At 50.1% G+C, this 24,239-nt stretch overlaps 1 protein-coding gene and 1 long non-coding RNA gene across 16 annotated transcripts; one reads left to right on the top strand and one right to left on the bottom strand.

Annotated features, from left to right (window-relative positions):
- Positions 1-808: 808 nt before the first annotated feature.
- On the bottom strand, positions 809-5,969 carry LOC139083230 (uncharacterized). The gene is made up of 3 exons (XR_011539777.1): positions 4,963-5,969; positions 1,751-1,966; positions 809-1,507 (listed from the first exon to the last, which is right to left on the bottom strand). It is a non-coding gene; the product is annotated as an uncharacterized lncRNA (long non-coding RNA).
- A 431-nt stretch (positions 5,970-6,400) lies between these two features.
- PRKAG3 (protein kinase AMP-activated non-catalytic subunit gamma 3) lies at positions 6,401-19,056 on the top strand. 15 transcript variants are annotated; one of them, XM_070618314.1, is made up of 15 exons: positions 6,401-6,484; positions 10,095-10,372; positions 11,015-11,054; positions 11,517-11,672; positions 11,992-12,395; positions 13,834-13,915; positions 14,380-14,438; positions 14,561-14,606; positions 14,791-14,845; positions 15,022-15,148; positions 15,289-15,454; positions 16,766-16,803; positions 16,985-17,131; positions 17,468-17,699; positions 18,269-19,056. In XM_070618314.1, exons 4-14 carry the CDS (start codon positions 11,519-11,521, stop codon positions 17,582-17,584), a joined length of 1,395 nt encoding a protein of 464 aa, XP_070474415.1. In that variant the 5' UTR covers positions 6,401-6,484; positions 10,095-10,372; positions 11,015-11,054; positions 11,517-11,518; the 3' UTR covers positions 17,585-17,699; positions 18,269-19,056. The 15 variants fall into 15 exon arrangements, with proteins under 15 accessions (XP_070474415.1, XP_070474413.1, XP_070474417.1 ...); XM_070618312.1 differs by having other exon boundaries at positions 15,286-15,454; XM_070618316.1 differs by having other exon boundaries at positions 6,407-6,484; positions 15,334-15,454.
- Positions 19,057-24,239: the final 5,183 nt, after the last annotated feature.

Here is a 24,239-nt window from a genome sequence, read left to right as displayed (position 1 = left end):
ACTGGGCTTTCCTAAAGAAGGTAGAACAGGGAAGGGCATGGGTGGGAATCCTAATGGGCCCCTGAGGCAAAGTTAAAGAAATCTGGAGCCAGCCCTCATGGCCTAGTGGTTAAAATTCAGTGCTGTCAATGCTTGGCAGCCCAGGTGCAGTTCCTGGAATGACACCACTCCTGTATCTGTTGCCATGCAGTGGCAACGGCTCCCATGGAAGAACTGGAACGACTTACAACTCTGATATACTACCATGCACTGGGGCTTTGGGGAGGGGAAAAAAAGAGGAAGATTGGCAAAAGGTGTTAGCTCAGTGTGAATCTTTCCCTGCAAAAAAAAAAAAAAAAAGAAAGAAAAGGAATCTGGTAGAGGAGACTGGACTGGGCAGCAGGGCTGGGATGTTGGAGGATGCTGTGAATCCAGGTGGGAAGTGAGGCTGTTCTTGAGCATCATCCAGTCCCCACTCCACACTCTGAGGCTCTGGGAAGGAGATGGCTGTGATAGAAGAGAATAAAGGTATCAGTAAGGGCCAGCAGCTCAACTGTGGGTGCCCCTTTTGAAATAGCTAATATGCTGATCTGAAGAAGTAGATGCAGAGGGCAGGAGAACAGTGGGACTGCAGCCAGCATGACAGATCTAACTATGTGTGGAACATACTCAAACTCCTAGGAGGAACTAGGGGGAGGAGGTTTACCCCAGGGGAAAATAGCAGGTCTTTGTGCTAATCAAAGGGGTATCACTTTGAGCTCCAGGATCTCGGCATATCAGCTGCAAATGCAATGCATTTACTATGATCAGCAGGTGAGGTTTGAATATGCACAGCTCATATTGGTTTATTTTTGTCATTTTTTATTTTATTTTCAATCAGCATCACAACCTGCGTAGCAGACATTACTATTCTCATTTAATACACGAGAGCACTGAGACTCAGTGTTCCAGGCTCATGCATGAACAAGAAACAACCACCTCATTTCCTGCCTGATTTCTTTTCAATCCAGGTGCATGTAATTGACTTGATGGATTGTACGCCTCCCAGAGATCCTGGGTTTGCCACTGGATACATGATTGGGTGAAGTTTGGGTGGTACTTCCTTAAGAGGGCATGTGTGCATCTTATTAGGCACTGGCTTTTCGGAGATTGTAACATAGCACAGAGGGGGTGTGTGAATATTGGGCAGTAAAGGGGAGGACTGTAATTGTGGTTGTTCTGCAATGTCCATTCTATCCCTCATTTTGTGGTAGCCAGGCAATTGGGAGAGTTGACCTCAGTCAAAGATGAGCCCTGATTAGTCTGAGTCAAACCTGTATTCTTCCAGTGATGGGGATTGGTTTGGAACGAGCATGTGGCTCAGTGTGGGAGAAATTTGCCAAATGCTCTGGAAGATGTTTCTTTTTCTTAGAAGAAAGTACAGGGAAAGATGGTCCCTTTTCTCCTGGATGTTGTTGGGCATCAACAAGGGGTCCAGAACTGCTGCTGCTGTCTTTGTACTTGGAGCTGGCACCCGAGGAGATCACAGCTAGGAGAATCAAGGGAAAATATATCAGAGCCACTGGACTAAATCAACTGGAAGCCCAGCCTGCCCCGGGATGTCCTGTTAAGTGAATCAATCAATTGCCATCTTGTTTAAACCAGTTTGAATTGATTTCTATTACTGGTGCCTGAAATTATCCTGGCCGTACAGCCTGTCCTCTGAGAAATTTAAACTCGGTTAATTCAGGGGCCCCTCACTAGGGTTGTGTCTAAGTTCCTGGGTACTTACATAAGGCTGAGTTTGGGGTGTGAGAGCGGGTATTTGGTCTTCAGTCATCATCCGTCCATACTGACTTCCACCCAGGCAACCATCAAACCCTGTGATCCTCAGTTGATGCACCATACTGGTTGCTCTTGTGCTGTTCTTCATTCCCGTCGGCTCTCTCTCTCTCTTCTGTCCCACTTTGTGGCACACAATAAACATTCTTGCTGCATGGGTGCTATACTGGGTCAAAGGAAACATCATATGATTTTCAAAGACTTGGTCTCCTCCTGCATTGCTCTTGGGTGCCAGGATCATTCTGCTGCTCCCTTACCTTGCTGGACCTGGGGAAACTCTGTAAGGTGATCTAAGGACCTATCTCCCCACATATACCATATAACCCTTTCTACTCTGGATTCTATCCAGCAAGTGAGGCACAGACCGCCTCTGCTCTCAGATCCTACAAACCAGCCAGTGGGAGAGGGCAGGGCTCTCCTTCCTCAGGGACCCACATCTGCTCACTCTTGCTTCCCAACTGTTCCTTCTCTTCCTGCCAAACCAAGAGAGCTTTATGTCCTCTTGGGGTCTTAGGGCTGGAGAAGTCTCATTCTAATTCATATTTATTCTCCTAAATCTTTTGTGCTTTTCTGTTTTTCCCACCTATTCTGTTGTTTCTTTTTCTCTCATTTCTTCCTTCTTTTATGACTAATTCTGTTTCTATTCTTTTAGTACTTTTTCCAGACATTACAGCATGCATGATTAATATGTCAACATCTAAAGTTAATCAAAACCTTTTCCTCTTCCCAGATAATACAAGGATTTTCAAATACTTTAAATTCTCCATTTTTCACCACCCCTGGTTTATATATTATGGTTGGCAGTATTTTAATTCTAACCCCACAGGACATTACAATTCTTGTGTTTGTTTTGCAACTATGATTCATTTAGACTGGTCTACATTTTTGCCACTCTCCTTGTTGCCTATACCTTCTCAGGTCTCAGATATACTACGTCAGATCACTTTCCTTCTTTCTGAAGCATATTCTCTAGAAATTTCCTTTACTGAGGTGATGAACTGTCTGTTTTCATTTGTCATAAAATACATTTTTTATCTTCTTTGTAAATTTTCTTTGCCTATAACATTATAAGTTGGAAGTCACTTTCTCTCGGCACACTGAAGATGGTCTCCTGTCTTCTGGGTTTTCATTTTCCATTGACAAGTCAGCTATTAAATGGTCATTTCTTTGAAAGTAATCTCTTTTTTTTCCCGGTTGCTTTCAAATTTTCTCTCTGTCTTTGGCTTTCTCTGCTTCTCAGCACGATGTTTCTCTGTTGTGGGCTTCTTTTGTTTATCCTCTTGGGGATTCATAGGCTTCTTGAATTTAGGGAATGTTATTATTGATCGACTCCAGAAAATATCACCAATCTCTTCAAATGGTGTTTCTGGCCCCTTGTCTCTCTACTCTCCTTCTGAGACTCTATTTAAATATGTTTTAGAGTTTTGTGCTCTAACCTCTAAGTCTCTTACTCTTTCATATGTACTTTACATGTTTTTTAACTTTCTGTGTTACACTCTGGGTAACTTCTTAGCTAACATTCAGCTTTCTCTTCAGCTGCATATAATCTGTTGTTGAATTCATTTATTAAGTTTTAACTTTCACTTGTGTATTTTTCATTTCTAGAAGTTCTGTTTGCTTTTTTTTTTTTTTAAAGATTTTATTTTTTCCTTTTTCTCCCCAAAGCCCCCCAGTACATAGTTGCACATTCTTCGTTGTGGGTCCTTCTAGCTGTGGCATGCGGGACGCCGCCTCAGCGTGGTCTGACGAGCAGTGCCATGTTCGCGCCCAGGATCCGAACCAACGGAACACTGGGCCGCCCGCAGCGGAGCGCGCGAACTTAACCACTCGGCCACGGGGCCAGCCCCAAGTTCTGTTTGCTTTTTAAAAAAAATCTTTTATGCTACTTTTTATAGTTTCTTAGTCGCTCCATTCTTTTTCAAACTTTTCTCCTATTTTATGAACACAATAAGCATTTGTTATATATCAAGTGTCTAATAATTCTAGTTTCTGGAGTTTTTACAGGTTTATTCCTGCTACCCATCTTTTCTGCTGACTCTTACCATTTCTAGTTTCCTTGTATATCTAATTATTTTCTATGTGCTGGATGCTGTTGAGATAATTTATGGCTTTGGAAGAGGTGATTTTCTCCAGAGAACGTCTGTGTTTGCTTCTGCCAGGCACATGGGGTCATTACTGATTTGGGACCACCTTCAGCCAAGTTCAAGGTTGACACTCTCTGAACCATGCGGGTTGGAAAACCTTCACTGTAAATCTGTGTAAGAGCTCATTTGCTTCTGGATTACACCTACTCTGAGGCTGTGGTCCTGTGAGATCCCAGCTTTCTGTAGATGGGATCTCCTATCATACTCCCAATGTCATATTTCCAACCTGTGTGGGTCCTGGGCCCCCATCACCCCACACGGCTCTTGCTAGAATTGGAAGATGCCCTAGATCAAAGCCACTTCTTTTCTCACTAACTTCACTGTGTGCCCATTTTCCTTTCAGTTGGACCTAGTATTTACTGTCTTGTCTTTTCAGTGTTTGTTTTTTTTTCCCTGAGGAAGATTAGCCCTGAGCTAACATCTGCCAATCCTCCTCTTTTTGCTGAGGAAGACTGGCCCTGAGCTAACATCCTTGCCCATCTTCCTCCACTTTATATGTGGGACGCCTACTACAGCATGCCGTGTCTGCAACCGGGATCCGAACCAGTGAACCCCAGGCCACCGAAGCAGAACGTGTGTACTTAACCTCTGTGCCACCAGGCTGGCCCCTTTTCAGTGCTTTTAAGAAGATGCTCTTTATACTTTATCCAGCATTTTTAGTTGTTTTTACTGGAATATGTTTTCTGAATAACCTAGCCTGCCAAAACTCCCAAAGCTTTTGTTTAAGCCAAAGGTAGTCTCTTTCCTCCCAGAATATCTCACTTTTGAAACTCAAAAGCCAGAAGATGCTCTTCTTTGCACTGTATCATTTCTTCCCTGAGGCCACAAACAAGGAAACTCCAAGCTTGAGTGAGAACAAGGCTTTAGGGTACAAGGAAGTACCCCTTAATCTGGTTATTATTTCAGAGTATTATCCCACTGCATGTGGGAACTGCTTAACCTGGTGCCCAGCACATAGTTAGGGTAAATAGTAAATAGTTGCTGTTGTCATGATTATTATTTCTCTATCCAAACTCACCTTCTACAGGAAGCTTTCCTTCATTAATCTCATCCCATTCCAATTCTTCTTTTACTGTATTTTCTCCAAGTAGCATTTTGCCCTGTTGATTTACTCTAATTGCTTTTTCAAATGTGCACTTTTTCTTGGGAAAGTGTAGTGACTGCATTTCACACCCAGAAGCGTTTAAAGGTGTCTAAGTCTTGTCTCTTTGTCAACTCTCTTATCAGAACTCTTTCAGCTGCAGGTGACAGAAGACTCAATTCAAACTGCATTAAACAAACAAACAAAAAAATATTCTATTGGTTAATGTAACTGAAAAACCCAGTGGCAAGTCTTCAGGTACGGTTTGAGCCAGGGGCTCATTGACTATCAGGAGGACCTGGTCTTTCTCATCATATTAAAGTTCTTTTGCCCTCTGTTTTCTCTTCATTCTTAGGCAGCTCCACTCTGCATGGTAGCAGAATTTCCACATACATCCTCACAGCTCCAAATTCAGTGGGAAAGAGTTTCCATGAGCTCCAGCAAAAATTCCAGATTCACCCCTATTGGACTCATCCAGTTAATGCTGTCCTCACCACGGCCAGAGGAATTTGATGTCCTGATTGACTAAGTCTGACTCAGAGGTATAGTTCCTGGAAGCCATAGTTAAGCTTCTCTGAAAATCATGTACTCTGAGATTAGAGGAATTGTGGTTCTCTGAAAGAAAATTTGAGGGTTCTCCAAAAGAGGTGTAAAATGGATACTGAGTACACAAAACACCATGTGTCCACTTTAATCTCCAACAGCTCACAGAACGAGGCTCGGTGATGAGGCCTCGGGACTAGACTACCTCACATTAATAAGGTGCTGGTTCTGTCCAGGTCCTCGGGACACAGGCAGAGATGCCGCTCAGCTTCAGCCACACACAGACACGATGGGAGCTGGATGTCTGCGTAACCGACATGAGGGCTGCTCTCACAGCCTCCAACCACTCTGGTATAGGGGACACCGTTTGTGACTTATCAGTCATGGGTCTCCTCCAGGCTACCCCCTCAGCCTCCGTAAGCTGTTTTTCTCCCTCTGATATAAAAATAACTCTTAAACAGGATCCTGACCCCATGTCCGAGACAAACTGGCTAACCAGAGACGACAGCCAAATTCACCCTGGGGTCAGGGTGCAGTGTCCTTATTACAACCCAGTTTTGAGAGCGAGCCAAGAAGTAGGGTTTCAAGAAATATGATACCCTAACCAGAGACTAAAATCAAACACCCAAGGAGTATCTATTTCCCAACCAAAGCCAGTACTTTCTGCTGATTCGCCCTGCCAAAGAGGATGAGTAGGGCCGGGCTGGCTGCAAGAGCAGGTGCGGAGCTCTGAGAGGCCAAGGGCAAGGGCAGGACAGAGAGCTCCTTTTTACAACTAGAATGTCACAATGGCCTTAGTGTTGAGAGCAGCCCTGTGTCTGCCCTCCGTCCCACCCTTGAAGCCACCATGGGCTGGATATTGAAGAGTCAGGGCCTTGCAGCTGGAGGTCTAGGGGGCCTGGAAGCAGGTGGCAAGGTAACAATTATAGGAACCACTTACTGAGCATATTGCACATGCCAGGCCTGTCCTTTATTGACGTTAAGCTCAGTGGTTAAGAGTGTGGCACTGGAGTCCAGAAGCACTGGGTTTGACTCTCGGCTCCATCTCACCAGCTTTGAGATTTTGATCGAGTTACTAAATCTCTTTGGGCCTCAATTTTTTCATCTGTAAAATTATACTAATGAAAGTATTGACAGCTAGAGCGGTGAGGGATCACGTGGGATACTGCACACACCGTGTTTTGGAGTGTCTGGTAGATATTAAGCAATATATCATCATATACATATGTAATTTCGAACACTACTCCCATGCTGCAAAGTAAATACATTAGTTAGCAAGAGGTTTGGCTACTGTAGCAAAGGTTCGATTTGTCAGTGACTTAAGCAAGCTAGAAGTTTATTTCTATTTCTACCATAACAGTCCAGAGGTAGGCAGGCCAGCATGCGAGTCGGGGAGCTTCTATCATTTTTAACTTGCATCTCCCACCCTTAGGTTCAAGTGGCTGCTCCAGCTCCTGCCATCATATCATAATTCCAGTCAGTAGGAAGGGGAAGATTTGCCCCTTCCTTGTAAGGGCACCCTTGAAGTTTGCATATAATGTTGCTGTTCAGATCCCATTGGCCAAGCTTAGTCACATGGCCATACAATCTGCAAAGGAAGCTGGGAAATATAATCTTGCTCTTAGCTAAAATATGGGGAGATTTACCAGTAGAGGAAGAAGGAGAGAACAGACATGCTCTGCCAGAGCCCACCGTCTGGCCACCCCTCACAAGGAACGCATTTAGCATCCGTCAAAGGGGAACAAGTCAGGGTTCCATCCAGACACAGCACAGCTCAGAGCCCTGGATCTCTGAGGGACCAGGTGTGGGTGGGCTCCTCATGCTCTGGAGACCGATAAGCCAAAAGGCAGGTAGTCTGGCCCTCCCACTCCCCATAGACACCAGTGGAGGAGGAACAGGATAAATAAACTTGGTTACAATCCATGGCAATCCCCCGGCAGTCACTGGATCTTAGCAATTACTAAGCCCAGTTGAGCAGGAATTGCAAATCCTCTTGCCGGCAGTGGAGTAAGTTCTTGGGCTGCACATCTGGCCACCCCTGGTTCTGCTCTCTGGGGGGACCTCTCCTTCCTACTCTCCTATGTGGCCTCTGTCATGGCCTCCTGGGAAGTTATTCCTTACCCACGATCCTCTGGGGCTGCACCAGAGACCACATCCGTCCTAGCAGACTTTACAACTTTCACCACCTTCTTCCTGCTGGTGCAGATCTGGGGTGCTGGGGGTAACTGCGGGGGCCAAACCAGGCTTTGTGGACCAGGTTTGTGGTTTCTTTGCCAGTACAACATCCTCGAAATCTTAGAAGGCTCCTGATTGTTCCCATGTTTGAGCAACCACAGCCAATGGTGTCGTAGAAACGCAATCTTCACGCTTGAATACTCTGGACTTAGTGAACTTTCTATTCCTCCTTCCAACTGCCGGTGGTTCTCTTCAAGCCACCTGAGAAATTAATCTTGGCTTTGAAGGGACCGCCCCTATTCTGTCCGCTGGTTTGGCTCCCACTGTCTCTAAACAGATGTGCTTGAGAAAGGTGTGGGACCACAGGAACAGCCCTTGCTAAGGCCGCCTCTTGCAAACCACCTCTTACCACCAGCCTGAGCGCATTCGCTTGCAGGACTTGGCTAGTAGCGGGAAGCAGCAGCCGTCACGCCAACTGTCTGAGTGCTTCCTTTTCTGTGAGGTACCGGCTCTGTTAGGAAGACACCATAGATGACAGATGCGCCTTATGTTTTGCTATGACATAACATTGGCCACCAGTTTACCAGCATACAATATTTTTCTTTGCTACCTGCTGTTCAGTCTCTGAACCAATACCACTTGTTTAAGCCTTTAAAGCAGAGCCACTTCCAGAGCCAAATTCTGTGTTAGTTAGGATGCCTGTTTGGTTGCTGTAACAAAACCCAATTTAAGAATGACTTAAGCAAGAAAGTTTATTTCTCTCTCATACAGCACTCTGTAGACAGTCTAAACCTGGTAGGGTGACTCTGAAACTCTTAACAAGCATCCTTCAAGATACAAGATACAAGATAGCTACAAGATACAAGATACAAGATAGCTGCTCTACCTCCTGCCATCACATTCGCATTCCAGCCAGCAGAAAGGGAAAAGGAAGGGGGGAATTCACACCTCTTTCTTTTAAGGCCTGATGTGGAAGTTCTTCACATCACTCTCCCTCACATGGCATCAGCCAAATTTAGTCATGGGGCCATATTTAGCTGTAACGAAGATTGGGAATGTAAGTCTTTATTATAGGCAGCTATTCCAAGCAATTCAAGGAAGGAGAGAAAAATAGATACCGGGAGGCAACTGGCAAACTCTGACACAGGATGTTTTTATCCTCGTTTTACGTTCTTGGAAACAGGCTCAGAGAAAACAATCAACACTTTCCAAGGTCATATGGCAAGCAAACTTCAGAGCCTGAATTTAATCAGGCCCAACTGACCCCTAAACAGGCTTTCCATCTCATCCGGCCAACATATTTCGGTCAGCAACGTGCCCACTGTTTACTTAGAGATAAAACATGTTCGAACGTGAATAGTTATGTAAATGCCAGCCCGGGGTACACTGAGACGTGTGCACGGAACGTGAGATGCATGCAGTGAGGGTGACACAATCAGGGAAGGCTTTCTGAAAGAGGAGCCCCCGCTGCTGGCCCTGCAGGTGGAACATGTCTGGGCGGGGAGGGGAGAACTGAGCGTCTCAGGAAAGGCCATCGTGTGAGCTGAGTCTGTTCTGTGTCTGGCGGTGGGGGCTTTCCAGGCCTGACGCATTGCCTGTCTCCGGGATGATTCACTTGATCTTTCCACCTTTGAACTGTCCCATGAGCTGTGCCTTAGAAGGCCCATCATCTGGGACCAGGCAGGAACAGGCCACAGGGATGCTGTGGAAGGAGGGCTGCATTCACCCACGCACTAGCCAAGATACACAGGGCAAAGCTGAATTCCTTCCCACCCTCCCCAGAGACAGGACAAGGGCTCTGAGGATGATGGAAAATATGTTCAATAAATTCAGTGAGAAATCCAGTAATTCATTACTGAGTGTCCACTCCAGGGCCAGAGCCTGAGATGGAAGAGGCTGGAAGGAGGAGAGGAAGGGAGGGGCAGAGAGAGGGGAGCTGGAGCAGCTGGGTCAGCAGCATTCCTGATTTGGACACTGACTCAGGCCCCAAGAATGCCAGGGAAGGGGGGTGGGCAGCCTCCGGAGCCGGCCTGGGATCCTGTTGGCACCAGCAGATATTGGGACGGCACGCACCGCGGGGTGGGGAAACTGCGGCTCCTGCACACCTGGACCTGCCTCCAAACCACAGGTGGAAACGGGTGGATCTTTGTGGACAAGTGCAGGCCCCGAGCCTCGAGCCCACCGCACACCTTCAAGGTGACCCTCACAGTTGCCCACCTGCCTGGACCATCCCACCCCAACTCCTCCACCAGAGAGAGGGACATGCTTCTGGGACTGAAATGGGGACATCTGGACACACACTGGCCACTGTCCCAGGACCACCCACACGCCCCATCTCCTCACTCTCCTAGTTGGCTGCAACTCGCCCTTTCTAACTCCAGCGCCACCCACAACTGAAGTTGGTAGGGAAGAAAGTGAACCTCCGAAGCTCGGTCTGCCTCCGCTTTGGTTCCTGTGGCACCTGACGGAGATGAGAAGCCCTCGGAGAAGGAACCCAGGACCCTGAGAGGCTCCTGCTCCCACCCCAGGGCCCTCGCGAAGCTCCAAGCCGCCTCCCCCACAGCAGGGTCCTTCTCACTTTTCCCAAGAGACCCAGCAGGCAGCCTGGGACCAGGCATGGAGATGCCAGGTGCGCCCCTTCCCACCCCACCCTGCCCCCCACTGCTGGTCTGGAGCAGCTGAGTGGCTGGACCCTCCCTCCCGCTGTCTGACACTCAATCAGAGAGAAACCGATCCGGGAAGGGCAGGGTGCCAGGGGCAGGGCCAAGAATAGTGCTGCCCAGCCACAGTGTCGCACACTTGCTCTCTGTGGATCCGGTTGGCTGCATGGAGCCCGAGCTGGAGCACGCACTATGCAGGGTACGGGGTCCCAGGGGGCCAGAGCCGGGTAGCCGAGGCCAGCAGATCAAGAGCACATCAGGCCATGTGAAAGCATGCGTGTGTGTGTGAGTTTGGTCTGGATTTTCTCTGCGTATGTGAACGTGTGAGTGCCTGTGTGTGTATATTCTTTAAGTGAGTGTCTACAGTTCTGCATGTGTCTGTTAATGGTTGAATCTGTGTTTCTGAGTGTATAAGTGTTTGTGTATGGCTGTGTATGTTTATGTGTGTTTGTGGGGTGTGTGTATGGGTGTGGGTGTGTTTATGGGGGGGTGTGTATATATGCATGTGTGTGGGTGTGTGTGTGTGTGTTTGCACGGTGGGGAGAGAAGGACCTGTGGTTTGGGAGTGGAAGGTATTTTCCTCACCCCTTCAGACATTCGTCTCCCCACAGACCCCATCCTGGAGCGACCTGGGGGGACCCGAGCATCAAGGTAAGTGGGGCTGCCTCCTCCTCATAGGCCCAGCTCCTCTCCCACTTCCTTTGTCCCCCTTCTCTGGGCCCCCAATCTCCCCTACTCCATGAACCTGCCTTTTGTCTTCCTCTCCTTTCCTTCTTTGTTTCTTCTTCCTCCTCGCCTCCTCCTTCCTCTTTCAGGAGAAGAGAGGGGAGCTCTAGAGTCTGAAGACTTGGACCCTAGTCCTGGCTTTATCACCTACTAGCTGTGTAATTTGTGGCAAATTTCTTAATCTCTCCGACCTCAGGTCCCTCGATAACAAAATAGGGATGATAATAATGCCTCCCTTGTAAGATCACTATGAGGTTTGAATGAGAATTATGTTGGAGAAAAAACCTTTGGAAGCTTGCAAATATTAATTATTATTATTAATAACACTTTAATTGATTTTGTTGTGTCACTCCCTATTAACCAAACAGGCCCCATTCCCCCTTCCAGAGATGAGCTTCTTAGAGCAAGGAGATAGCATTTCATGGCCATCACCAGCCATGACCGCCAGTTCAGAAAGAAGCCATGGAACACAGGGGCCCGAGGCCTTGAGTTGGACAAAGCAAAAGGCTGTGGAGGCAGAGGAGCTGTCAGGCCTGGAGGAAGGTAAGACCAAGGCCAGTTCTGGGGAGATGGGAGCAGGGGCAGCAGGAGCTTGGGGCCAGGGTCCCTCCATACAGAGTCGGACCCAACCCGCATCTTGTGGACTTGAGGTTCAGTCTCCCCATGTGGGAAAGGTCAACTGCCTTGCAGAGCCAGGGACCCAGCATGGCCAACTCAGACAGATGGGACAGAGCCACTATCTTGTGTGACTCTCTGAGACTCAGCTGCAAAATGGAGGCCGCAGCATCCAGGTTACCAAGGCTGCTGTGAAGATGAGAGAGTTATTTGGAAGATGGAGTTACTGTCCTCTCCTCCCGAACAGGTCCCCAATCCAGGCCGGCTGCTGAATCCACCGGGCTGGAGGCCACATTCCCCGAGGCCACACCCTTGGCCCAAGCTGCTCCCTTGGCCGGGGTAGACACTCCACCACCAGAAAGGGGCATCCTCCCCAGTGACTGTGCATCCTCATCCACTGGCTCCAGCACAGATGATCTGGACCTGGGCATAGAGTTCTCAGCCACAGCAGGCTGGGGGTGTGAGCTCGGCCTGGTGGAAGAGACGCCTGCCCGGTACCCGTCCCCGCGGGCCCTCTTACCCAGGCTGGGCTGGGACGACGAGCTGCAGAAGCCAGGGGCCCAAGTCTACATGCACTTCATGCAGGAGCACACCTGCTATGATGCCATGGCAACCAGCTCCAAGCTGGTCATCTTCGACACCACACTGGAGGTGAGGCCGCCGCTCCACCCCATCTCCATCCTCACAGCCCTGCAGCCACCACTCACACCCTCCAGGACGCCCTGCCAGGCCAGGCTCCCTGCAAGACCCTTCCAGGACTCCTCCTTAGCGTCATGGATACCAGTGTGGGGAGGGCTTCTATTCTCTGTGAGCACCCCCTCATTGTCACTGCAGCTCTGCCACTTAGTGTGTGTAGCATCTTGGGTGGGTTACTTTGCTTCTCTCATCTCAAAAATGGGGATAGGAATGCCTGCTTTGCCCTACAAGTTTCAGAAGACTCCTGGGACAACCCAGGATAAGTGGGAGCACTTTGTGAAGCCCTGAATACATGGAAGATGTTGCAGGGTGACTTAGGCCAAGGAGCTTGGGACTCTGGGTAAGAGAAAAACAGGATGATCTCTGGTCCCTGCTCTTCCATTAGGCTGAGCTACGAAATGTCTGATTCCGTTCTTATCATGTATGGCAGAGCAGTGTTTCCCAAAGCATGGCCTATGTATCGTCCACAGGGCAAGATTTGACGGTAGTGGCATATGAACAAATGATTTCTTTTTGGAGCTCTAATACATATTTTAATATGTATTAGAAAAATACAACCAGCATGGATAGATAGTATTGCTTAGGATGAGGCTAAAATGAGTCAATGTAAGGGAAAAAGATTTTGTAAATATTACGTAAATAATTGCCAGCCCTGGTGGTCTAGTGGTTAAGATTCGGCGCTCTCATTGCTGTGGCCCGGGTTCATTTCTGGTCAGGGAACCATACCACCCATCTGTCGGCTGTCACCTTGTGACGGCTGCATATTGCCGTGATGCTGAAAGCTATGCCACCAGGATTTCAAATATCATCAGGGCTACCCATGGTGGACAGGTTTCAGTGGAGCTTCCAGACTAAGACAGACAGGGAAGAAGAACCTTCCCACCCACTTCTGAAAAGACTTGGCCATGAAAACCCCGTGAATAGCAGCAGAACACTGTCTGATAGAGTGCCAGGTGAGAGGGTGGCGCAAAAAGACCAGGCAGGGTTCCACTCTGCCGGACACAAGGTCGCTAGGAGACGGAATCGACTCCATGGCATTAACAACAACAAAAATGTGAATAATTATACCTCTAGTACTTAGATTAGCAAGAACTACGGTGTTGTGTCTGTATTGTATACACATGACTTCCGAGTGGGAATACTGAGTTAGTTTCCCACACCCTGGTGTGCCTGCTGGAGGGGGTCAGCTCAGTGCCTCTGGCCCCCAGCAGCCTCATTTCTGTCGCAAATGTGCATGACAAGGATCATGTCTAGAGGGTGCCATGAGATGAGAAAGGTAGGCACGCTCATGTCGAGGACTCCAGGAAGTCCCCATGGAAGGACGCTGGGTGGGACAGGGTACCACTGAGGGGCCGTGACAGACTCACCCTCCGCTGTTCTCCCTGGCCCTCAGATCAAGAAGGCCTTCTTTGCCCTGGTGGCCAACGGCGTCCGGGCGGCACCTCTGTGGGACAGCAAGAAGCAGAGCTTTGTGGGTGAGGAAGGGCTGGGGAGGTGGAGGTGGGGGGGAAGGGAAAGGAGGGACCCTGTGAGACGGTTCTGGGGCCGAGCTCTGATGCCCCGCAGGCTTGAGCAGACCCTCAGGCTGAGCCAATTCAGGAGCCAGAGTAGGGGAATGTTCGATTCCCATCTGGTGGTGGCCAGCTGGGAAACCCCATCTGTGGAAGAGCTGTGACCAGCTGTACTACCCCGTGGTCCCATGTCGTAGGTGCTAGGTAGAAAAAGAGGAAAGGGAGAGGAAGAAATTAGGAGGATGGGAAAGGTGGGGAAGGAGAGAAATTACAGAGGAAGTGTGCAAAGGAGAACCCCATTTCTCACGCATGGGAGGGCAGCCCTTCTCTCCTCTTTCCACAGTTCCCACTCTTGGCTCAGAGCTAGGACACTGGCAGGGTCTGGCCCTCAGGCTGACGCCCTGTCCCTCCCCCTCCCAACCCTGCAGGGATGCTGACCATCACGGACTTCATCCTGGTGCTGCATCGCTATTACAGGTCTCCCCTGGTGAGGAGTGGGCTGGGAGTCCTGGGGGCACCCATCTCAGCTGGGACGGAGGGGCGGGGTTCATGGAGCCTGTTGCCAGAGGGGCCCACATCTGATTTCTGGAGTCCTGTCGATGCTTCTAGGTCCAGATCTATGAGATTGAAGAACATAAGATTGAGACCTGGAGGGGTGAGCAGGCAGAGGGGACCTGGAAAGGGACGGAGGGTGTGTGGGTGAGCATGGGGAAAGCCTAGAGGAAGCAGGGGAAGGGTGAGAGGGAGCCCAGGGAGCCTGAGGGAGGTGGGACAGTCTGGGGGCTGCCAGGTGAGGCGGGGTGGCCAGCTCCCTTGGGCTGACTCAGCTTTTCCTGCAGAGATCTATCTTCAAGGCTGCTTCAAGCCTCTGGTCTCCATCTCTCCCAGCGACAGGTAGACACCCCCAGCCGCCCACCAGCACAGTCCCTTCCCCAGCCCTTCAGTTCCGAGCTCACCACCTCATCCTTGGAGACCAGGCAGCCTTGGCATCCTGTTCTCCTTCCTAGGGGGCTGGGATGGAGGGCATCTTTCCCCAGGCTGCCCCAGTCTCATTGCTCCCACCTCCATAGCCTGTTCGAAGCCGTCTACACCCTCATCAAGAACCGGATCCACCGCCTGCCAGTCCTGGACCCGGTCTCGGGCGCCGTCCTCCACATCCTCACACACAAGCGGCTGCTCAAGTTCCTGCACATCTTTGTGAGCCTGGGCGCAGCCTCGGAGGGCAACATGAAGGGCCAAGAAGTTTCGGACCTAGGGGTTGGGGGTTGGGGAGGGAGCAGCTGGGACCCCTCTGGGGGCTGCTCCCCCCTGATGCCGCCTGTCCCCCACCCAAGCAGGGCACCCTGCTGCCCCAGCCCTCCTTCCTTTCCCGCACCATCCAGGATTTGGGCATCGGCACATTCCGAGACTTGGCCGTGGTACTGGAAACAGCGCCCCTCCTGACCGCACTGGACATCTTTGTGGACCGGCGCGTCTCTGCGCTGCCTGTGGTCAATGAAGAGGGTACTCGCACCCAGGACGGGGGCTCTGGCTGGGGTGGGGCGGTGGGGAGCAGGGGTCTATGTGGCATCAGCTTGGGGCCCGGGGTAGACTCAGGGCTAGAAGTCTCTGCCTGCTTGGAACCTTGGACCAGCTACATAGCCTCCCTGTGCCTCAGTTTCCTCATTTGTGAAATGGGGATCTTAACAACACGCATCCTCTGACTTCACAGGGTTATTTAAAAGGACTGTGTGCAATAAAACGACCATGGCGAGAGGAAACAGCAGATGTGGATTCTAATTTTAATTCACCCTAAAATGGGCCATGGGACCCAGCTAGACTTCAATTTCTTGCTGTGAAACAGGGCGAGAGGGCCTATAAGATAATTTCTTTGGCTGAACTGTGGTTGTAAACTATTCCAGAGTTAAAATCGCCACCACGAAGCTAGATACCAAGAAGTTTTGTAATCTATTTTTTATTATAAGAAACTTCAAATGGATGAAAATGGTAGGAAAATGTATAATATACATATATATAAAATATGTAATGAACCCCACATTTCCATTGCCTGTATTAACTACTGTTAATATATTACTATAACCAGTTTTTGGGGTTTTTTTGCTGAAGTAGTTTAAAGTAAATTACAGTCATTTCACCCCTTACACTTCAGTCTGCATCTCTTAAAATAAGTGTATTTCCCATACCACCTGACAAAACTATAAATAATTTATTAATGTTATCGATATCTAATCCTTATTCTCATTTCCCCACTTTCTCCCAAGAATATCTTTTTTCACAGTTCATTTGTTCAAACCAGGATCTAACGAAGGGTCATGTTTTTTATATGCTTCTCTTAAGCCTCTTTTAATCTCAACAATTTCCCCCCTTGCTTAATTTTCCCGACATTGAGGAGATGGAAGCTGGGGTTAGGTGTCCTACGGGCTGTCTCACCTCCAGATTTGTCACAGGTGGCTTTACCTTGTTCCTCTCTTCCTGTTTCCTGGAAACCAGAAATTAGACCTCAAGGCTGGATCAGACGCAGGCTATACATCTGAGGCTAGGGTATTTCATGGGTGACGTGGCGTACTCACCGTGTCACATCAGGAGGCATGATGTCGCGCTGTCTCTCTCGCTGTGTTGCTAACTTTGATCCATGGGTCCTGGTGGTGGCAGCCTGAGGCCTCATTATAAAGCCAGCAGACAGGGCGGGGGTGGGGGGTGGTGGTGGAGGTGGAAGAGCTCATTCCAAAAGCCTGCCCCGGGCCCTTGCACGACATCCTGCTTCTGATCTGAACCCTTCCCTGCCCTTCTCTCGCCTCCCCACCCTCCCCACAGGACAGGTCGTGGGCCTCTACTCTCGCTTTGATGTGATCGTAAGTGTCTGTGGGGAACACGAGGATCTGGGGGTGCCACAGGGAGGCTGTGGGTGTGAGGATCAATGGGCAGTATTTCTGTGGACCAGGGGGACCTTGCAAGTGTACAGGGAGAGGTATCTGTGGGGCTGGAGCCTGGCCGAGGGGGTGACTAAGGGCGGCACTTCCCTCCCTGCCCCAGCACCTGGCTGCCCAGCAAACCTACAACCACCTGGACGTGAGCGTGGGAGAAGCACTGAGGCAGAGGACGGTGTGTCTGGAGGGAGTCCTTTCCTGCCAGCCCCACGAAAGCCTGGGGGAGGTCATCGACCGGATTGCCCGAGAGCAGGTACTCTGTGCCCTTCTTACAGCTCCCAGCACGGATGGCCCAGCCCTGAGCCACCGCAGCTGTCCCTGGACACGGGGCACCTGTCCCGCCCTCCCACTTGATGGCCAAGCTCTTGGTGTCCACAGTGGTCTGCAACTGGTCCTGACCGTGGAGCCCTCATGCCAAGGGCCACACCAGCTGATCACCCCAGAGCAGTCTCAAGACACCCCTAACTGGTTTCTAGGAGATGCTTCCTTGCTCCCCCAGTTATGTCGAATTGTTGCCTCTGATTCTTGGCTCGTTGGCTGCCATAGCCGCATGGCTCTGCCCCATCACTGACCCTCTGTGACCCCACAGGTACACCGGCTGGTGCTGGTGGACGAGACCCAGCACCTCCTGGGCGTGGTGTCCCTCTCTGACATCCTTCAGGCACTGGTGCTCAGCCCTGCTGGCATCGATGCTCTCGGTGCCTGAGGAAGTCGGAGTCCTCACTCCCAGCCACCTACCACATCCAGAAGCCAACGCAGGGAGCCAGGCACCCGGCCTTCCTGTCCCCCCACCCCCATCTGCTGGTTCGGCTCTGGTTCAGGTAGGCTCTGCCCTGGGCTACTGGCCTCAGCATCAGCCCCTCGATTTTTCTGGGCTCCCAGGTCTCAGATTGGGACACCCTGAGGACAGGAGTGGCCCAGCTCATAGCTGAGCAGCCCCATGGAAACAAGTGTCAGGACTCCCTGTGGGGCCACCGCTTTGTCCCATTCTCAGCTGAGGTCCTGGAGGCCCTCATGAGAGGGGTGGACAGGGGCTGGAATGAAGGCCAGGGCAGCGACGTGACTTAGGTGCTCTGGGGAGATTGACCTGCCTCTTGCCTGCTTGGAATTCCCCTGGAAGGAAGCAACTTAATAAAGCTTTGTCAAATGGAATTTCCATGCTCAGTAAGAACTAAGGCTGAAAAGAGGCAATTTCCATCTAAGTCCTCATCTGGGTAAATTTGACATGATCCCAGACTCTTCTCTGGTAGCAAGTTTGCCCGGGGTTTGCAGAAGGGTGGGGGCACAGATTCCACCTATGTGGCAATGGATGGCAAGACTGAGGTTCCCCTACTAGAATGGTAGCTCCCCTCCCCACTGAGTCACGTCTTCCCTTCTCTCCTCCGCACAGGCTTCTCCAGCCCTCCCTAACTGCCCTTGCCCTGCCCGTGCTCCCAGAAGCCCTCGGGAAGGCCCAGTGCACCATGGGATGATGAAATTAAGAGCAGCTGTCAGCCTGGAGGTCCCTGAGCCAGAGGCACTGGCATTACCCCAGGGCCGACTGCTCCACGCCCACCCACATCGCTTTCCCGAAACCTGGGTCCTGACTGGCCGAGTGGGGCAGTGAGCCCTCAGCCAGTGGGTTAGTCAGGGACTCCGGGTTCCTTGGCTTCTCGACTACCTGCTGCTCATGCACCCAGCTCCTGGCAGTCCCAGCTATTCTTCCCCCATGGAAACAACCCTAGTGGTCCCCCACAACTTCGCCACTGCCCTCCTACTCTCCCAGCACTGTCATTTCAAGGCTGCTGGGGGTCACCACGGAACAGCAGTTATTTCTGGAGCTGCCTGTTGGAGTGGGCGTCCCCCTCCATTCTCATCCTTAGCTCTCGCTGGCAAACAGTGTTCTCAGTCCACAGGCATGGTCTGGATTCTGATCACTGAGGATGTACGATGGAGAAAACAAAAAGAACAGCCCACGAACTTAGATTTTTACAAGTTTCACTCAGAAAACAGTACAGTCGTTTGACCTAAGCTTGTGGCAAGATCCCTGTGCTTTCTGAATTCAAAGACACGAAGGAAAAGCTCTCGTTGACGAACGCTGCAGTGCCTTTCATTTCCTCATAGAGTATTGTTCCACCAAAATTTTTTTCATCTTTTATTTATAACAAGACCATAAAGAAAATATGAATTAGTCACTTACATCATAGGTACAACTCAGTTCACAGACTCTAATCTATAAGAAACATAACTTTAGTTTTCCAATGCTGAATATGAACCTTATTTCATCAGGTGGCAGAGATTAATCTGTCAGTTTGGGGTTCCCCTCCCACTTTTCCTTGGGTTAAGTTCGGTGAGGGGGGCAGGCTTGAAGTAGTGTAAGGCTTTGTTCCTCAGTCAGCGTCATCTGTCCTTGCCAGCACCTGCTAAAACATCCCTGCTCCCATGTGATTGTCACTTGGTCATTGGTGGGCGTGACCTCCGCTAGGAGCTCCCTCCCTCACAAGAAGCCTCTTTGGGCCTGCCCGCCCCTGGGGCGTGAGGGCATTCTAGCTCCTGGCCCTGCACCCCTCTGGGCTGCAGGAAGCTCTGTGGGACTGTCCCGTCTGCTGAGATGGATAGCAGGTGGCCTGTCCTATTCTGCACCTCAGGGTTTTCCCAGCCTCTACCCAGGAAACATGGGGCCCTTACCATCTCCAAACCTATCTAGGGTTTTTGTCATATTCCCGCCTCCCTTCAGACACAGCTCCCTTCTCAGGGACCCCAGAAATGTCTACACTGTCTTAGCTCCCCCAACCCCACCAGCCTCTGGAATCTTTACCCAGTCGGGAAAGAGGGGGCCTTTTTCTCTAAGCCATCATATATTCTTCCAAATCCACTGTATGTGTCCTGAGTTCTTGCCACCCACCTTGAGGGTCAGGCGTTTGAAATCCCAAAGGCAAGACTGGGCTTCTGCTGTCTCATCCCTCCCCTGTGGCCATGGCCACTGTAGGTCTAGCTGTCCAGTGGGGAGGGGTAGGTTATATTTCTAAAACACAATCCCACCCCATTTCCCTCACAGAGTCACAGAGGGTAGACATTGGAGCTCGATAGGTCAGGCAGCAAACAAAGGCGTTTTCTCCTGGACAGTCAGCTTGTTTCCCTATTGCCGTAACCCGCTGGTCCGTGCTGGCTCTGCTCTGGCCCCACCTGGGAAGGTCCTATGTCTTGGGCTCATGTGGGAGGATGGGATGGAGTGCTCTCTGGGCCTGTCTCCAGGGACAGAGTCCTTGGGGAGCCAGGGGCAGGCTGCCTCCAGCCATGTCTGGCTCTAGGGAAAGAGCAGCACCGTCAGTGTTTTGAGGCGCTGCATGAACAGACCTTCGGAGGGCTGAGCACAGGCTTGAGGAGGAAAGGACAGCCTGAGGAAGGCACTCTTCCGCCTCCTGTTCCCCATGAGAGCAGATAGGTCTCTACTCTCTGAGCCTGCCATCTAAGGACCCAGCAGATCCCCCCTGGGGCCCTCCTCACCCGCTGCCTCACAGCCAGCCCTCAGCGCCTGACCCAGCCCTCCAGCTTCACGGCTGCAAGAGGAGAGGCAGAGAGCTGCCATGGGAACTGCAGCTAGCTCAGAGGAAAGGCGCACCCTTGTGTGAAACCTCCCTGCTGTCCCCTCTGCTCACACCCGTGAACTTGGGGCTGCCCAAGCTTCCCAGCATCATTGCCTCCTTGTCCCCAACTCCTCCCCCACCTCTGAGGCCCCTCCGAGGCCCCTCCAAGGCTCTGTGGCCTTGGGGCTGGACTCCCACAGACTCCTTAGCTCAACCCGTCCCTCCTCTCCCAACCCTCTCAGTAGTTCTCAACTGTGGATGTGCAACAGGACCACCCGAGGTCTTCAGAAAATGCAGATTCCGGGGCCCCATCCCTAGGGATGCTAATGTCCTGATTAGGCGTGGGACCTGGGCAACTGCATTTATTTTCTGTAGAAACTAGAGACTTTACGATTAATAGTGCGTGATGAGCCTGACAGCGTGCTGAGAACTAAGGATGCCTCATTCTCATAATTAGTAAAATCACTGGGTTTATCTACTACTTATTATTTTTTTTTTTAAGATTTTATTTTTTCCTTTTTCTCCCCAAAGCCCCCCAGTACATAGTTGTGTATTCTTCGTTGTGGGTTCTTCTAGTTGTGGCATGTGGGACGCTGCCTCAGCGCGGTCTGATGAGCAGTGCCATGTCCGCGCCCAGGATTCGAACCAACGAAACACTGGGCCGCCTGCAGCGGAGCGCGCGAACTTAACCACTCGGCCACGGGGCCAGCCCCCATATCTACTACTTATTATGACTAAGATCTACAAGAAGCACTGGCTAAGAGGAACCACAGAACACAGAAGACACACGATTCGTTAGCTTCTCACTACTCTTCTCCCAGACATCCTCAAATACAGAAGAATTCAGTGCAATGTCACGTATACCCCTTCCACGATTACAACTGTCCAAGCTTTTATTTGATACACATGTTAAAACTGGAATCATAAGTGATGACCTGGAAATAAACTAATATTATCAAGCCAAAATACACTCGGAGCTAAAACTTCTATAGAACATGGGCATGTAGACCGCCAGAAAACAGCAAACACTCTGTTTTTATTCCCGGTAGTGCTGCATCATTGTTTAAGACAAGCTGTTTTCTTAAAGTTTTACCAAAAAATATGGTAGGCCAAATTAGGACATTTGGCCAAATTCAAGCTAGCTGGAATAGCAGTAATGAGATGTGCACATTCTTTTCAGTCAAAGGTGTATCTGCTGTGGTGAATTAATGGCTCCTTTAAATCCTGTTCTTCTTTCCTTACAGAATCAGGTCAGGGTGAGTTATCAGGGAGCCGCACTGTGACATCCGTTCACTGTGACTTATAGGAACAGCCCAGAGTTCCTGGAAGTGTGCCCTATCACTGGCCACTGATGGTCTCTGTGCCAGCCTTCAAACCAGAGCCGCGGCCTTCTACCCTCCAGAGAGAAAGTTGCAAGGGAGAGAGTCTATGCTATTCCACCACATCCATCCTGTAGCTAGTCCACGTGTCTCAAGGAATCACAGTCAAAGAAAGGAATTTTTCCATTTACATTAAATGAGTCTTCTCCAGGCATTGCGATAGAATAAAAACTGACAGAGGTCAATTTCGACTCCAAGATAAGCAAAAGAACTTCATGTACACTTACAGTATATCCATTTTTCTGTAGGTATATTATATCTCAATAAAAATCTTTCACAAATTAAAAAAAAAATAAGAACTTCAAGTATAAAGAGACATCTCTTTGGCCACGCTGTATTTTGTTTTTCTCTGTTGGGGTGGGAGTCTCTGAGCCTCTTCTTCCCAGAGTGGTGTCTGTGGCTTGCCAGCAGCGGCCTCAGCGAGCCAGGTTTCACAGTGGTGTTAATGGCTCTGCAGATCTTATCTCTTGTCCCTGATGGCAAAGAGCTTTCAGAGGGAGCCTCTGAAGCGCTGCCTCCACCTCATCAAAATGTGAAGGAATATAGCCTGCTCTTGAATTAATCCTCACAAGGACACCATTGCTTCACCTATCTGCTTAGCTCGTTTCGGCTCTGCATTTCTGGTTTCTGGTTGGAGGCTGGATTTTAGGCCCTATAAATGCACAGCAAGGCAGTGCCTCCGAATTTCCTGTGGTGTCTCTGGAAGTATGGCTTATCTTGGCAGCTATTTCTACAATAATCTGATCAAACTGATCTTCATAGATTTTCCTTCAATTGAGATATAATTCACATACCATTAAACTCACTCTTTCCAAGCGTATAATTCAATGGTGTTTAGTGTATTCACAAAACTGTGCAACTGTCACCACTATGTAATTCCAGAACATGTTCATCACCCAAAAGAAATTCCATCTCCATTAACAACCTCTCCCTTTCTCCCTTCCCCCCAGCTCCTGGCAACCACTAATCTACATTCCGTCTTTACGGATCTGCCTGTTCTGGACATCTCACGTCAGTGGAGTCCACCAAGACATGGTCTTTTGTATCTGGTTTCCTTTATTGACATAACATTTTCAAGGTTCATCCAAGATGTAGCATGAATCAGTACTTCATTCTTTTTTCACAGATGAATAATATTCTATCCTATGAATATACAAGATCTTCATAGATTCTGATGTGAGATTAGCCTGTCGATTCACTGACTGAGCGGCAGACACAAACGCTGACGCTCCTGGAAAGTTACTACAAAGCCCCAATCCCAAGCCACATCACACATACTCCCCTACCCAAGCGCCAGCCCTGAGGGGCTCACGTGGCTTGGGCAGCTCACCCCTGCTGGTCTGAAGGGGCGGCATACTGGGAAAGGCAGAAGTCCCCTCTGGTTGACTTTGTGACAGAGCTCCTGGCACCTCCAAGCCCAGCCCCCAGCTTCTGCTTTTATAAGCAGCTCTCATCGGTGAGCCCCTGCATGCGTGGGGTCGAGAGCCGTGCCTTCACCATCAGGAATTCCTCTCAATTCTTTCTACGTTTCTCTTCTCAACATGGAAAGCTCCACATCCTCCCCTCTCCTTCCTGTCCCTCCCTCCGATTCCAGTCTCTTCTCATTCAACAAACATTTGTTAATCGCCTCCTAGGTGCTGACACAGAGTTAGACACTGGGATCCAAACGGAAAGGAGCTTGATTTGTGCCCTGCGGGGGTCTCACAGTCGGGCCTACAGCAGGGTGAACGGGCTGAGGTGCTTGTTCTGGAGGGGGAATGGAGGAGAGCACAAGAGGAAGTGCTCACACACACCCAGAGAGGTCAGGGAAGGCTTTGCAGAGGCAGTGACATTTGAGCTGAGTCCTAAGGAAGAGCAAGTCTCTGGGATGACATAACAGTTGGTGAAGATGGTGTTCCAGGGAGACGGGACATTAAGTACAAAGTATTGAGGCCGGAAAGAGCGCAATGTGCTCGGGGAAATACAAGGACTTTGGGCTCAGCTGTGGAAGGGTGTCCTGGTGGGAGGATGAGGGGTGTGGAGGGTAGGGTGCCAGAACACAGAGAGTCTTTTGTTGTTGTTCTGTTTTGGGGTTTCTAGTTTGTTTTTGTTTGTTTTGAACGCATTCAGGCCCTTGGAAAGGGCTCAAATATGTAGACTTCGATCGCAAAATAGCTCTGAGATCCCAACTCAGGAAGAGCCAGATGGAAGAGATGCGTAGGGCAAAGCATGGGGAAAGGGCACGGAGCTTCGGGGCCCTCTCCAGGCACCCCACTCTCCCCAGCCCCGCCATGTGTTCGCCCACCTGGAAGCTTCCACAAGGGGTCTTCTAAGCCACGGTAAGGACTTTGGACTGTGCCTCAGGGCAGAGAGGAGCCACTGAGAGATTTTAATCAGGGCAATGACGTGACTTTTTTAATGGGCTCAAACTCAAATC

The sequence above is a fragment of the Equus przewalskii genome, chromosome 5 (genome assembly GCF_037783145.1).
Source record: "Equus przewalskii isolate Varuska chromosome 5, EquPr2, whole genome shotgun sequence".
Taxonomy (NCBI): domain Eukaryota; kingdom Metazoa; phylum Chordata; class Mammalia; order Perissodactyla; family Equidae; genus Equus; species Equus przewalskii.
Note: the sequence above shows the minus strand (reverse complement) of the source record. Positions and strands in the feature narration are given on the sequence as shown.